The sequence below is a fragment of the Theropithecus gelada genome, chromosome 11 (assembly GCF_003255815.1).
Source record: "Theropithecus gelada isolate Dixy chromosome 11, Tgel_1.0, whole genome shotgun sequence".
NCBI classification, from domain to species: domain Eukaryota; kingdom Metazoa; phylum Chordata; class Mammalia; order Primates; family Cercopithecidae; genus Theropithecus; species Theropithecus gelada.
Genome location: NC_037679.1, coordinates 10,127,950 through 10,143,894, shown reverse-complemented (window position 1 = coordinate 10,143,894; position 15,945 = coordinate 10,127,950). Strand labels below are relative to the sequence as shown.

At 43.7% G+C, this 15,945-nt stretch overlaps 1 protein-coding gene across 1 annotated transcript; it reads right to left on the bottom strand.

Moving 5' to 3' along the window:
* Positions 1-8,271: 8,271 nt before the first annotated feature.
* On the bottom strand, positions 8,272-14,546 carry METTL7A (methyltransferase like 7A). The gene is made up of 3 exons (XM_025401587.1): positions 14,469-14,546; positions 13,021-13,520; positions 8,272-8,614 (listed from the first exon to the last, which is right to left on the bottom strand). Exons 2-3 carry the CDS (start codon positions 13,516-13,518, stop codon positions 8,378-8,380), a joined length of 735 nt encoding a protein of 244 aa, XP_025257372.1. The 5' UTR covers positions 13,519-13,520; positions 14,469-14,546; the 3' UTR covers positions 8,272-8,377.
* Positions 14,547-15,945: the final 1,399 nt, after the last annotated feature.

Genomic DNA, 15,945 nt, shown 5'->3' with positions numbered 1-15,945 from the left:
CTGAAGGAAGCTTGGAAAGGTCCTGCAGGCACCCCTTGGCACAGACAGCCTGGGCGTTGTGGAGGGCATATTGATGGCGGAGGGAGGGAGATCAGTTTCCTAGGCTGGAAGGGGTGGGTACCCAGTGAAACCCCATCTTCAAGCCAGGGACAGCCAGAAGGCTGGGAGCCAGGCTGCCAGTTCCAGGTAGAATCTGCAACTCAGAGTGAGAACTTCATTGATGACCGTTTGGCCAATCAGATAATGCTTTTACCAGGCCCATGCATGGCTGCCCATGGACCCATCAGCATGCACTTCCTCCATTCTGAGCACATGAAAACCCCAGACTCAGCCAGACTCCCGCACTCAGTGAGACAACCTGCCTGCAGATAGCAGCTACCTACTCTGGGTCTCCTCTGTGCTGAGGGCTGCACACTTGATGGGATGTCCTGCCTGTGGAAAGGAGCTACCCACTTCGGGTCTCCTGAGAGCTGTTCTGTGGCTCAGGGAAGCTCCCTTCTGCCTTCTTCACCCTCCAGCTGTCCATGTACCTCATTCTTCCTGGACGCAGGACAAGAACTTGGGACCCACCGAATGGTGGGACTGAAAGAGCTATAACACAAATGGACTGAACACACACCACCCTTCTGCCACCCTTCCTGCTTGCCACGTTGCGGGCAATGAGAAGGAGAGAAAAGCTGTGGCCCTTCTGGGAGTCCAGACCTAAGGGCTCCCCAAGCCAGGGCTGTGACATGCTGTAACACCACTTCGAGGCTTCAGGGTCAATGGTGCCTCCAAGTTTTTCTGATGTCACCACATTACCCTCGTGCAGATGCCGGTGCCCAAGCTGGAGGCAGGTCATGGCATGCCTGGCCCAGCTGTGGGCTGAGTACAGATCCCACAGAAAGTTGCAGGACCTGGGCCGGAACACAAGCCAAGTGCAGCCCTGCTGGGCTGAGGGGGTCAGGTATCTCCTGCAGCAAGCCCAGGGCAGAGTAAGGCCCTGGGCAGGGGCATCACTAGCCATGGAGGTCTCCGACTAGCAAAGCAGCACCAAAAAAATCCTTGTCAGAAGAATAGGCAGTACTTAACGATGATTTAATCAGTTAATACTTTTTGGGCACCTGCTGTATAATAAGCGATGTGTCTGACATGTAGAAGAAACAAAGAAGAGATTGGTGATGTGAAATCACACCCCTGGGTGTTAGTGATAAAGAGATTTCTCAAAGAGGAAGTTTCTTGAAATAGCCAGAGAATGCTTTGTAGAAGGGGCATCACTTTATCTGATCCTTAAATAATACAGAAATAATCATAGGTAGTAGAGAAGTCAGAAAGTGTTGTTTATTTAGGGAAGGAGACAGTGTATTCTGGTTTTGCTGCGTTACATTCTAAATATCAAAGGATCGGCAAAAGTATGAGGTTTAGGAATCTTCACACAGGTGGTTTTTCATGACCTAAGAGTGGAAGAAAGGGTCAAGGGATTGAACATAGAATAATACAGAACAGATTAATCTCAGGAGACCATCACAGTGAAATGGTGGAGGAGGGAAGAGACAAATACGGAGGTCTTGGACTCAGAAGACGATCTTGGGAAGCAATACAGTGTAGTAGGGAGGCCTGGGCTTCTGAGTCGGGCAAGCTGCACGGGAACACTGGTGTGGCCACTCACTGCATGGCCTTGGACAAGAAATATAACCTCTGAAAATCTGTTTTCTCATTTGTCAGATGGGGATAATTATCCCTGTCTTGTAGAGTTGTAAGTACTATGTGAAATAATTGTTTAAAAAGTTAGTGCCAGCTGGGTGTTATAGCTCACGCCTGTAATCACAGCACTTTGAGACGCTGAGACAGGAGAATTGCTTGAGCCCAGGAGTCTGAGACCAGCCTGGGCAATATAGCAAGATCCTGTCTCTATAAATAAATAGTGCCTTGCATAAAGAAGATACTTAAGAAATGGAAATTATTAGATATTTGGGACATGGAATAAAAGGATTATTCCAAAGAGAAGATTGACATCAGTGTCAGATACATTTTTTTTTTTTTTTTTTGAGACAGAGTTTTGCTTTGTTGCCCAGGCTGGAGTGCAATGGTGTGATCTAGGCTTACCGCAACCTCCACCTCCCAGGTTCAAGCGATTCTCTTGCCTCAGCCTCCTGAGTAGCTGAGATTACAGGTGCCCACCACCATGCCCAGCTAACTTTTTGTACTTTTAGTAGAGACGAGGTTTCAACATGTTGGCCAGGCTGGTCTTGAACTCCTGACCTGAGGTGATCTGCCAGCCTCAGCCTCCCAAAGTGCAGGGATTATAGGCACGAGCCACCGTGCCAGGCAGTGTCAGATACATTTTTAAAGATTGAGAAACTCAAGTAAGACTATCAAGCTTTTTACTTTTAAGAATGATAAATTCTGGGGCTGGATGTGGTGGCTAATGCCTGTAATCCCAGAACTTTGGGAGGCTGAGGAGGGAGGATCACTTAAGCCTAGGTGTTTGAAACCAGCCTGGGCAACACGGTGAGACCCTATCTCTACTAAAAATTAAAAAATTAACCGGGTGTGTTGGTGCATGCTTGTGGTCCCAGCTACTTAGGAGGCTGAGGCAGGAGGATCACTTGGGCCTGGGAGGTTAAAGCTGCAGTGAACCATGATCACACCACCTCATTACACTCTGGCCCACAGAGGGAGACCCTGTCTCAAAAAACAAAACAAAGGTAAATTCTGAATGGCAATTTTCCTAGTTCATATATATGTTTCCATATAGTTATCTGCAGGTTCCCAAGATAGTTTCTGAGACAAAATAATACCTTGCACATTGCCTGGTTCATTATTTCCTTCCCCTTGGTTCACGTGGCCTCTGCTCCGTTTCTCTGGCACTGGGATTAACCAGTGGCTCCATAGTTCAACAGGGAATTCTTAGATTTTAATGTAGCCTAATGCTTCTGGTTTTAAATATGGAGAGAGTTAAAGTGATACTGAACAGTTTGCTTTTTTGCTCTCGTTGATACTGGTTTGCTGTGATTCATCAGACTCTTAATTACTTTAACAGATAAACAAGAATTTCAGTTATGTTAAGTTCTGTGTTTTCTAAAGCAAGACCAAAGGATAAGGCTGATGGTACAATCAAGAGTACAAAAGGAACTATTATGCAATGTTTGCTTTACTTTCTTTTTTTTTTTTTTTTTTGAGACAGAGTCTTGCTCTGTCACCCAGGCTGGAGTACAGTGGTGCGATCTCTGCTCACTGCAAGCTCTGCCTCCCGGGTTCACGCCATTCTCCTGCCTCAGCCTCCCGTGTAGCTGGGACTACAGGTGCCCGCCACCACGCACGGCTAATTTTTTTTTCGTATTTTGTGTAGAGACGGGGGTTTCACCGTGTTAGCCAGGATGGTCTCGATCTCCTGACCTCGTGATCCGCCTGTCTCGGCCTCCCAAAGTGCTGGGATTACAGGTGTGAGCCACCGCACCTGGCCAATGTTTGCTTTACTTTCTATTCAAGTTTGAAATATGTAGAAATTCAGATGAAACAATTTTAAATATTAGAACACTTGGGATCAAAAAATGTTTCAGAATATAAATATAAGACATTCTAATATATCTCTTTTTTTTTTTTTTTTTCTTGGTCAGGCATTAAAATAAGCATTTGGCTCATTGTCCTAGGGTCTTAACAAGATTTAGGAAGAAACTGATGGAAATAGTAACCATCGTAGAATCTGCCCTTGAGGCTCTGGTGCCCAGCCCTGCCTGCTTTCTTTCAGTTCCTTGGATATAGTGTGTTTCCTCCTTTCGCTTGGCTGTGGCATGAGCTGTTCTAGTTGGCTGAAACATTCTTTTTTCATTCTTTGGAATTCAGCTCAGATGTTACTTCCTCAAGAAAGCCTCAGAACTTCTCCCCCTGGGTAGGTCAGATTACATTCTCTGGGCACCCTGAGCTGCTTCCTCATCTATGGAAAACATTTGTCATCATTGTATGCTCCATGCAGGCAGGGATATGTCTAGTTATTCAGGGCTCTAAGCCGGGCACTAAGAGCAGAGCACATAGTAGACACTCAATAAATATCTGTTGAGTGAAGTCAACCTATATTAAGTGCCAAGTACATTGCTTCATTTACTCCTCAGCATAACCTTTTAGGTAGATACCCCCATTTACAGATGAAAAAACAGATAACTTGCTCAAGGTCACAGAGTCAACCAATGACACAATCGGGACTTGACAACGTCAGTTTGATGCCAAAGCCAGTGTTTCATTTTGTCTTTTACTTTCTTTGTTGCAAGCAGTCATCCCAGTGAAAATCCAGAGTTCTAAGCATTGTACTATATGATCTCCCATAGGAAGACAGACAGGGTCTGATCCAAATTCAGTGAAATCCAGCAACGGGTTTATAATGGATATTTGTTATGTGCCTTCCTAGCATCCATTCCAAATTCAACCCAATGACCACAACCAAGGAGCATTTAGCAAAGGGATTTTATTACTTGCAACAAGTAAGGAGAACACCAGGGATTATTCCCAAAGCAGTATCTCCCAGAGCTGAGGGCTTCATCAGGTTTTATAAGTATAGGGTAATGAGGCATGATCTGACTGGATCTTGCAATGAGGGGATGCGGGGAGGCATGATCTGAGTGGATCCTGCCATGGGGTGATACCACAGCTCGTCTGATCGGTCTTAATTCAGTCCCCATTCTTGGACTGAGCACTTAGCTTAGGTTCCCCCTGTGGTTGAAGGCTTGGTTCATCTGGGCGTGCTCAGGGCACACGACCTGAGGGTCCATTGGCAACTGAAAAACAACTCACAACTTTGTTACATAAAGGTTAAATCAGATTGGTCTGGTATGGCCACAAAAAGTAGGCTTGCTCTTTCTAACTGGCCTTGTGCCCTGGAAGCACGAAGGTCAGAGCCATTTCTACCAACTTACTACCTAACAGAGCAGAGGGGAGGACAGACATGACCCTAGAGATCGTCTGGTTCCTGGTAATGTTTTCCGAGCCCTGTTCATGCTGTGCCTGAGGCTTTCTGCCCATATGATTTTCACTAATTTGAATTGGTAGAGTTCTTTTTCTGCTTAAGCCTATTTGGGTTGGGATTCTGTCAGTTGGAATCAAAGGATTCCTAACCAGTATAGGACCTAAAAGACACTGGATGTGTTTTGCCTTTTTTTTTCTTTCTCTCTTTTGCACAGGCTGAAGTCGTTTCCTCAGGCTCTAAAATGATTATAAATGTGTGTTCTCTGGGCTTGAGGAGGAAAGTGGTGAGAAGGTGTGAGGGCAGCGATGATGATCAAAGGAGATTTCGTGGTGTGGGGAGTCGGGGCTTCTAAGACTTGCTCAGTAACTTGTGGAATGACTGTAAAAAACTTCATTTATTTATTTCTCTACACCTCAGTTTTCTCTGAAAAGTGACGATAACATTTGCCACGCCACTTAGACAAGAGGGAATTGATAACACTATGCCTAGGACTTTGTACTTTGGTATTATCTTTCAACGTAATGACATTTCACCATTTCAATCTGTGGCTTTTCCTATTTCTCAGTCACTAGACTGACCAATAGTGAGATGGGTGGATTAAGGAGGTTCCTATTCTGGGGAGATAACAGAGGAAGGAGATTCATGTTCCAGAGCTTAGGAAGCATTAGGTGTGCATTCACCCTCACTGCATCAGTAACTCTTCATGTTCAAGAGATATTTAAAACAGTAAGCTTCCTTTCTTTCCGCTCTGTGGATTTAACAAATGGGATCTTTAGACTTGAACTTTTTTGCTTTTTTAAAGTAGCCAAACATCACATGATGGACTTGAACTTCTCAAAACCCATTCTGATACTTGTAGGACTGCTTTGTGTAAAATCTATTAGCTGTGTTTATAGTTACCTGACTGTAGAAAGAAAAATTTACATGTTTAAATAGCTAAAATTTCCACAATGAAGGAAAAGCCTCCCAGAGACATTAAGAAAACCAAAGCCAGCAAAGATAAAAACCATCTTTCTGTTTCTAACACAAATGTGAATTTATTGGTTGATTTGATATTGAAAATAGTACTTTTACAAAATCATCTCAGAAAATATACTACATCATTAAAATTCATACAAACCATTGCAGAAAATATTAAACCCTCTAACCAACCTAACACTTGCTTTCAGAGGCACTTGTGATGATTTTCACAGCTTCCATAGTTGCAAAGAACAAAGAAATCATCTTCAAACAGGTGGAATTAGATAAGAATAATCCAACAAATATTTGTTTATTTCTTTACAGACTCACAGATTGCTTGATGTTTAGGGACTCTTACCTAGGACACCTAATTATTCAAGGTTTTCCTAATTATACTGGGCTTTTTCATTGCCTACAATCTATAATATTCGGCAAAGTATTAAGGAAAATGTAATAAGGAAAATGAACCCAAGAACCTTAACCGCCTCAAATAGTTTTATGGATATACTAAAGTATCAAGTACAATCTTTATCTTAAGACTTTAGAACTGGAATGCAGGAAAACAAACTTCGGTGGAATACTGGAATAAAAGACATAAAGCTGGGCAAAACTAGGTGTGGCAACCTTGTATGTCAATTCTGAAAGCCAGACTAGTGACGCTAAGAATAACAAATAGGTTCAGATTTGCTTTTCAGAAACTTGAGCTATTTTGGCCAGGTGCAGTGTCTCAAGCCTGTAATCCCAGCAATTTGGGAGGTCAAGGTGGGAGAATCACTTGAGCCCAGGAGTTCAAGACCAGCGTAGGCAACATAGTGAGACCCTGTCTCTACTTCTTCTTTTTTTTTTTTTTTAGACAGAGTCTTGCTCTTGTCGCCCAGGCTAGAGTACAATGGCATAATCTCGGTTCACTGCAACCTCTGCCTTCCGGGTTCAAGAGATTCTCCTGCCTCAGCCTTCCAAGTACCTGGAATTACAAGCACCCATCACCATGCCTGGCTAATTTTTTTTTTTTTTTTTGTATCTTTAATAGAGAAGGGGTTTCGCCATGTTGGCCAGGCTGGTCTCGAACTCCTGACCTCATGATCCGCCTGCCTCAGCCTCCCAAAGTGCTAGGATTACAAGCATGAGTCACCATGCCCAGCCCCCGTCTCTATTTTTAAAACACAATTTAAAAACAAAAAGAAAAAATCTGTGCTGTTTAGACTGGGACTTTTAATTAGCTAGTATTTCTTAATTCAATCAATAAATGATTGAGACCTTTTCACCGCTCCCTTTTCAAAGTCTTCTTTTGAGTGATGTAAGTGCTGCTTATCACCAAGCTCTCAAAGAGAAGATGAAATTAAAATCTGTTGGGTAACTATTTAAATAAGACAACTGGGGTAACCCATTTCTCCAGGACCCCTCTCTGCAGCAGAGAGCTATTCTCTTTCTTTTGCCTAGTAAACCTCTGCTCTTAACCTTTAAAAAAAAAAAAAGCAATTGGAAAAAATTTCAAGCCAATGAATAAAACAAGATTTGGGGAGAATGGTAGATGCTAATTATGAAAGTCAACTGTTTCCTTTGAAGGGGGAGTTCAAAGCCGTTTTTTTGATGTGAATTTTTTGGGAGACAATAGAAAATGGCTAAATAGGATATAACAGAAACTTTTAAGGACGGAATTCAACTTTACCTAAAAAAGGTTTCAGGCCGGGCGCGGTAGCCTACGTCTGTAATCACAGCACTTTGGGAGGCCGAGGCAGGCAGATCACCTGAGGTCAGGAGTTCAAGACCAGACTGACTAACATGGGGAAACCCCATCTCTACTAAAAATACAAAATTAGCCTGTGTGGTGAGGCATGCCTGTAATCCCAGCTACTTGGGAGGCTGAGGCAGGAGAATCGCTTGAACCCAGGAGGTGGAGGTTGTGGTGAGCCGAGATTGCAGCATTGTGCTCCAGCCTGGGCAACAAGAGCGAAAACTCCGTCTCAAAAACAAAACAAAACAAAACAAAAAAACCTTGAGCCGAGTGCGGTGGCTCACGCCTGTCATCCCTGCACTTTGGGAGGTTGAGGCGGGTGGATGGCCTGAGATCAGGAGTTCAAGACCAGCCTGGCCAATATAGTGAAACCCCATCTGTACTAAAAATACAAATTAGCTGGGCATGGTGGTAGGCGCCTGTAATCCCAGCTACTAGGGAGGCTGAGGCAGGAGAATCGCTTAAACCCAGAGGCGGAAGTTGCAGTGAGCGGAGATCAAGCCATTGCACTCCAGCCTGGGCAACAAGAGCAAAACCGTCTCCCCGCCAAAAAAAAAAAAAAAAAAAAAAACCAAAAACCAAAAACCCCCCCCCCCCAAAAAAAAAAAAAAAAAAAAAAACCAAAAACACAACACCCCCCACCCCCCAAAAAAAACAGTTTATCTTCTCCCACTTAGCATTTTAAATGTAAAACTGAAGCTTTAAATTCTTTGAGCCATTCAGCTCTTAACTGCCAGCTCACACTATTTCACAGCATATCCATAGATATGAGGGCGCACCATCTCCCAGGACAGTGGGGCCTGGATGTGCTGCAGCTTCAGTTTAGAGAAGCCGGCCCGCTCCAGGGTCTTCCAGCTCTCTCTGGTCAGGCTGCACCCGTCGAACAGAAGGGGCCAGACAGGATCCAGGACTTGTTGCCAGAAGGAATTCCAAGTCGAACGCTCAGCTGCCACATGCTCCATGAAATAAAAAGCCCCTCCCTGAGAAGGAAAGAAAGAAAGAAAAAAAAAACATTTCAAAGATTTTTTCATTTCTGCTTTTTTAATTTATTTTTTGAAAACTGTTCTCTGGCACTGACTTGCAAACCTGTGAGAGAACCGTCGAGTTCTGAGCAGGAGAGTCACTCCACACTAAGCTCACCCTTGAGACTGAATAACCGTGTTTTTAATTTTTGTGCCATTTCCACAAATATGTACATTATATGATTAATGAAAATTCTGATTCATCTAAAATCATTACTGAATTCAAGATAACATTTTGTCATTAGGTATTTTATTCAGTCAGTGGATGCTAAATGTAAATTACTGCTTGTAGGAATTAGCAACTGCTGCTTTCATTGAGGAGTCCTATAAATGTTGGTCAAGCACAGGCACAATAGATGTTATTACATGTTATGGGTGGGCCATCTCCGGAAGTTTTCTACCTATCTACCTCTGAGAGGAGTAGGGAGCAAAGGACCAGACAGTCACCTCAAAAAATCGTGGTAACTGCCCCACTCTTCTTGGCCTCCACTAGCTATCCTAGTCTTGGCCCCTCAGGCAGAGTTTACAGACAGAATTCAGTTTAGTGATGGAGTTCCCCCAAATTATATGGGTAAGTGTAAGACCTATGTTGGGAATAGAAAAATTGGAATTTCCTGATTTGTTTATTATTTCTTGAGACAGGGCCTGGCTCTGTCAACCAGGATGGAATGCAGTGGCACAATCTCAGCTCACTGCAACCTCCACCTCCTGGGCTCAAGCAATCCTCCTGCCTCAGCCTCCCAAGTAGATGGGACGACAGGTGCGCACCACCACACCCAGCTAATTTGTTTTTTTGTTTTGTTTTGTTTTTAGAGACAGAGTTTCGCCGCATTGCCCAGGCTGGTCTCAAACTCCTGAGCTCAAGTGATCCTCCTGCCTAGGCCTCCCAAAGTGCTGTGATTACAGGCGTGAGCCATTGTGCCCGGCCCTGAGTTTTTAAAAAAAATTTCATAGGATAGGGCAGCATAAAGGAGAAGAGGCAGGTTTGGGGAGGTCAGTGTTGCCCTCTGGTTTACACATGTTAAGAGGTGCCTCTGAGCTATCCAGGAGACTGCTGAGTAGACAGCTGGATATGCAAGTTTGGGGTCAGAAGAGAGACCTGGGATAGATGTTTAGATTTGGAAATCATCTGTGTATATGTGGTATTTGAGAATTTTGGAGGTATATGAGATTGCTGGGGAGTGTATGTAAGTGAAATGAACCAATGAAAGGAGTAAGCCAGCTTCCTTTAGGCAGACAGTAGGGAAGGGTCCCGGGAGAACTTCTGACCAGTGCCACAAATGCTTACACGAGATGTTTTGTGCAGATAAGGGAACTTGCACAGGGGCTTGCCTAAACATGCCTGCAGTGGACTAAGGGCCCACATGCACGCTGGGGGAATGGGGGTGGAGCCACCAGGAATTCACGCCTTTACAAACAGGGAACCCAGCTCCATCAGCTTTTACATAAAAGCCCTTGTATTCAGTTGCGAAGGGCGCAAGCAGCAACCTGCTTTCAGGACTCCTCTTTTTACTGAGAGCTTTCTGTTTTGCTTGATAAATTCTACTCCACTCACTCTTCCATGTTCACGTGCCTGTTTCTTCCTGGTTGTGAGACAAGAACCCGGACCTAGCTGAGCTAAGGAGCAAAAATCCTGCATCACCAAGAAAGGAACCCCAATGGCAGGAGATAGGTAGAGGAACAAGAGCCAGCAAAAGTGATAGAAATGTTGAAATCAGAAAGATGAAAACCCCAATAACAAGCACTGTGGTACAGTGGTAAGAATATCTGCATTTGCATTTGGCCGGGCACGGTGGCTCACACCTGTAATCCCAGCACTTTGGGGAGGCCAAGGTGGGTGGATCACTTGAGGCCAGAAGTTGGAGACCAGCCTGGCCAACATGGTGAAACCCCAAGTCTACTACAAATATAAAAGTTAGCCAGGTGTGGTAGTGTGTACCTGTAATCCCAGCTACTCGGGAGGCTGAGGCAGGGAGAGTCACTTGAACCCGGGAGGTGGATGCTGCAGTGAGCCAAGATCGTGCCACTGAACACCAGCCTGTGTGACAGAGCAAGACTTTGTCTCAAAAGAAAAAAAAAAAAAAAAGGAATATTTCATTTGCATTAAAGAGAGCCAAATTTACTAGCTGTGTAACTTTGGGCAAATTTCTTAATCTCTCTGAGTCTGTTACTTTGTCCTAACATGAAGATACCTACTTTAGAGGACTGTTGAGAGAGTTAAATGAAAATGTAATCAAGTTCTCTTGTTATATCCAGCAGAGAGTGGGTGCTTGGCAAGAGCTAAGGAAGACTCTCACGAATGTGATACCTTTAAGAGGTCAATTGATTTTTGGCACTGTAAAACTGAGATAACAATTACCTGCCTTGCAGCAGTGTTGGGAGATTAGTAACACTGTAAGCAAAACATCTACTAATGTGCCAGTTGGTGTCCAGTCTTAGGATGTAAGAACCCAGCATTTGGGTATAAGAATCAGTCCTTTTTTATTTACTACTCTGATATTGAGCCAAAGACAGGATCGTATGATTGTCGCTAAACCTTGTCTCCAAGTTCTTTATTCCTGAGAAACTTCCTTTATTAGAAAATAAAACTGAGGGTTGGGCATGGTGGCTCGCACCTGTAATCCCAACATTTTGGGGGGCCAAAGTGGGCAGACCACTTGAGCCCAGGAGTTTGAGACTAGCCTGGGCAACATGGCAAAACCTCATCTCTACAAAAATACAAAAACTAGCTGGGTGTGGTGTCACATGCCTGTAGTCCCAGCTACTGGGAGGGTGGGGAGGCTGAGACGGAAGGATTGCTTGAGCCCAGCAGGTCAAGGCTGCAGTGAGCCATGATCGTGCCACTGCACTCCAGCCTGGGCAACAGAGGGAAACCCTGTCTCAACAAAAAATAAAAACTGGGATTACAAAACATGCCTTTCCCCCAGAATAGTAAATTCAAATGTTAAGATATCCATATCTTCAGCTTTGTTCAGAATATAAAACGATTTTAAACTAGCTAAAAATAATAAGGGTAATATGTGAAAACTACATACAGGTATAAAGAATTATAGACATTATGGAAAGGTTTAAAATGAAAAGTAATTCTTTCCCTGAATCCAATCCCATTCCCAAAATGTAACCAAGGTTAATAGTTACTTGTCTATCATTCCCATTAACATATACACATACATTTATATCCTCTCTCCCCCTCACAAAATGGGCACGCAGTGGGCCTATGCTCTACCTAACATTCTGTGGCTTGATTGCTTTTTGTTTTCATTAAAACATTATCTCTTGGGGATTTTTAAGTATCAGCACAGATAACTCTTCTTGTTCTGACAGATGCACAGTGTTCCTTTATACAATATGACAACTCACTTACATAGCATTCTATTGATAGACATTTCAGTTACTTCCAGTTTGTGCTATTACAAATGCTACTTACTATTCTTGTGTATGGACAAGTTTTTGCATGTGGGATAAGTTTTTGCATGTGGATAAAAAAGTATGTGTGCTTTAAATTTTGATATTAGATATCATCCAAAGAGGGTACCTCTTCTAATATGTATGGTGGTGTCCAGTCCCCCAAACCCACCCCAACACTATACTGACCTTAAAAGAAGTCCCTAACGGTATAATAGGTAAAATTAATATCTTCCTTTAATTAACTCTTTAAGTTTGAGCACTTTTTGTCCTGTAATTGGTTTATATTTCTGTTCCTGTTATTTGCCATTTTCCCTTTTGTTTTTCTTATTGAAAAAATATTGATCTTATTGACACGTAATATCTTCTAACATGAGGGAAGTTAACCCTTTGTCTATCATCCCTTGCAAATATTTTTTCCAAGCTTGTTTTGTACTTTAACTGTTTTTGGGAGTTTTTTTCTTTTTCCTTTTTTTTTTTTGAGACGGAGTCTCACTCTTGCCTAGGCTGGAGTGCAGTGGCGCAATCTCGGCTCACTGCAACCTTTGCCCCACCAGGTTCAAGCGATTCTCCTGCTTACAGGCGCCTGCTACCATGCCTGGCTAATTTTTGTATTTTTAGTAGTGATGGGGTTTCACTATGTTGGCCAGTCTGGTCTCAAACTCCTGACCTCAAGCGATCCGCCTGCCTCAGCCTCCCAAAATGCTGGGATACAGATGTGAGCCACCGTGCCCGGCCAGGAGTTTTTTTCTTTATAGCAGTTTTAAGTTTTTATATTCAGATTTATCAATCTTTCTCTTTATAGCTTCTCTCTCACTCTAGGATTTCTAAAAATTCTACAGTCTTTTCTAGTAGTTTACTTTTTATGTTAAAATTGTTTCTGCCACCTAAAATCGACAGGCCTGCCCTTTGTGGTAATGGCTGCTACTAACCAGTCCTCTTCACACCCTTTCACTCACCGGTCTCAGCACTCTGCACACCTCGCGGAGAATCTGCTCCTGGTTCTTCACAGAGCACAGCACCAGGGTGCAGACCACCACGTCCACAGAGCCATCGGCCACCTGGTGCATGTTCTCCCCGGCAGCTATCACAAAGCGCTCAAACTGCAGGTGTCGGCTCTCTGCAATGCTCTTGATCAAAAACTTCTCAAAGTTGGGGTTGGGGTCAATACAGGTCACCCTGCACCCAGGTGGGTAGAACCTGAAGTTGGCCCCCGTGCCACAGCCCACCTCCAGCAGGGAGAGCTTCCCGGAGGGGCCCGCAAACTCCTGCAGGTTGCCGAAGAGCTCCCGCTTCTTGCTTGCCATCTGTTCGTTGTACATCACAGTGAACCTCGCCAAGAAGTAGGGGAAGCATTTTTTGCATATCCGGCCCCACAAGCCCAGAAAATTCAGCAGGTATATGGGAAATGCCAGGATGTAGATGGCCAATCTCAGGATAAAGATGGTAAGCTCCATTGCTCAGAAGGAGAGAAAAAAACCAAACAGATCAACAGTTAGAGACCCGACTCCTTTAATTGCGGGAGAGAGGCTTCTGGCCACACTCCAGAGCCAATCAGCTGCAGAGGAGAAAAAGAACGGGCTGTGCTGGAAAGTCAAAGCACGGGCAAGAGGCCTATTTTGCCTAATTAATAGATGTTTGGCAGCAGTCGATTCAGCTTGGTTTTCATGAGGCAAAATGAGAAGGTTCCCAGCGTTTCCTCAGAAGGAAAGTTGATTATAATCCTTTATTCCTAATCGATTCCTGTTTCCCCTTCTCTGGGTTTGGAGACGACTGCTAGCTTCCTGCTAGAGTTTTGTAAGCACAGTGTACTTACACCCCACCGGGCTCTCCAGTCACCTCTAAAAGAAAACAGAATTCGTGGGTGCAGCCTGGTCAAACGACACCAGAAGACTGCTGCCAAGCCCTTTATCATAACACAACCCCCTTACTTTCCCCGCCCAAACCCGGTTTTTTTCTTAAAAGGGAAGTGAAAGGACATGCGTGCCCGGCCACAGTCAGCAAGAATTCTCCCTTTTACCTTCTGGGCGGAGGCTCTCAGTGTTCATAACTCAACAACAGGATTATTTTTGTAAACCAAAAATAATGTTCTAAGGCCCCCTAACCATCTGAATGGACTTTCTCCTTGGCCAGGGCGCTCTTAAAATGTAACCTGAGAGACTGGTTCAGGCCATGATGGGAAGTGGGGGCCAGATATGCCTCATTATACCTCTCCAGCGTTAACATCAATGCAGACCTTAAGTACACTTACAGTCTCTTCTCTCTGGCCTGCTACTTGGAGGCTTCATCTGCATAATAAAACTTCAGTCTCCACAACTCTTATTGCAACACAGACATTTCTTTTCTGTTGATCCCAGGTCTTTAGATAAACTCAACCAATTGTCAACCAGAAAAATTTAAAACCTACCTGTAACCTGGAAGCTCCCCGCCTTGCGTCGAGTTGTCCTGCCTTTCTGGACCGAACCAATGTATTTCTTAAATGTGTTTGATTGAAGTCTCATGTCTCCCTAAAATGTATAAAACCAAGCTGCCCCCCACCACCTTGGGCACATGTGCTCAGAATTTCCCGAGGGCTGTGTCATAGGACATGGTCACTCATATTTGGCTCAGAATAAATCTCTTTAAATATTTTACAGAGTTTGACTCTTTTTGTTGACATTTTAAAATCACTGTTTTGGGCTGTACTCCCCCTTTTAAAACAATTTTTTGGCTGAGGGAAGTCAGTTTGTGGACTGCCCTTCTTTTAAAGGACAAGCCTCCGTCTTCAAAATGTGCCTAACTACTCGATTACTCTGCTGATTTGGATAAAAATATTCTCCAGAATATTCACATTTGGGAGCCAAAGGCATTCAGAAAATAGTTTCAAGCATCCATCTGCTTTTTACAAGAAAGCCTGAATCTGGGCACAGTGGTGGGTGCCCATGGTCTCAGCTACTGAGGAGCTAAGACAGAAGCATACCTTGAGCCCAGGAATTCAAATCCTGCCTGGGCAACACAGTGAGACCCTATCTCAAAAAAAAAAAAAAAAAAAAAAAAGAAGAAGAAAAGAAAAGAAAAAGCCTGAGCTTTAGGGTGGTTAGGGAACACAGAAAAAAATTTTTTTAAGTAGTAATATTTACTTTAAAAAACTGGGTAGTGGATACAGGGAGTGTTCTGTTGCTTCATGATTTGTTATAACCTGCATGTATTTTATAAATATTGTATCTATTCCATTTTTAACAGCTTTTTTGAGGTGGAATTGATATATAACAAACTTTACATATTTAATGTGTCCAGTTTGATAAGTTTTGGAATATCTATATACCCATGAACCCATCACTTCAGCCAAGATAAATGAACATATTAACATATCCATCACCTCTAAAAGATTCCTCTTGCTCCATTGTGATCCTCCCTTCTGCATTCCTAATCCTGAGGCAGTCAGTGGCCCGTTTTCTGTCTGTGGCCTGTTTTCTGTTTTGTTTTTTTTTTCTTAGTGAGCAGCAGCAAGATTTACTATGAAGAGCGAAAGAACAAAGCTTTCACAGTGTGGAAGGGGACCCGAGCGGGTTGCCCTTCTGTCTGTCTTTGAGCAACTCCACAGGACTGGAAGATTCTAAAGCCCTCAGCAAAGGAAAATGAAAGTAATTTTGTAGAGAATTTAATTATTCTTTTTAAAATGGAAAGGCCTATGGCCACAAAGTTTGCTTGTAAGAAAAGTACCAAAGTGGCCGGGCGCGGTGGCTCAAGCTTGTAATCCCAGCACTTTGGGAGGCCGAGACGGGCGGATCACGAGTTCAGGAGATCGAGACCATCCTGGCTAACACGGTGAAACCCCGTCTCTACTAAAAAAATACAAAAAACTAGCCGGGCGAGGTGGCGGGCGCCTGTAGTCCCAGCTACTC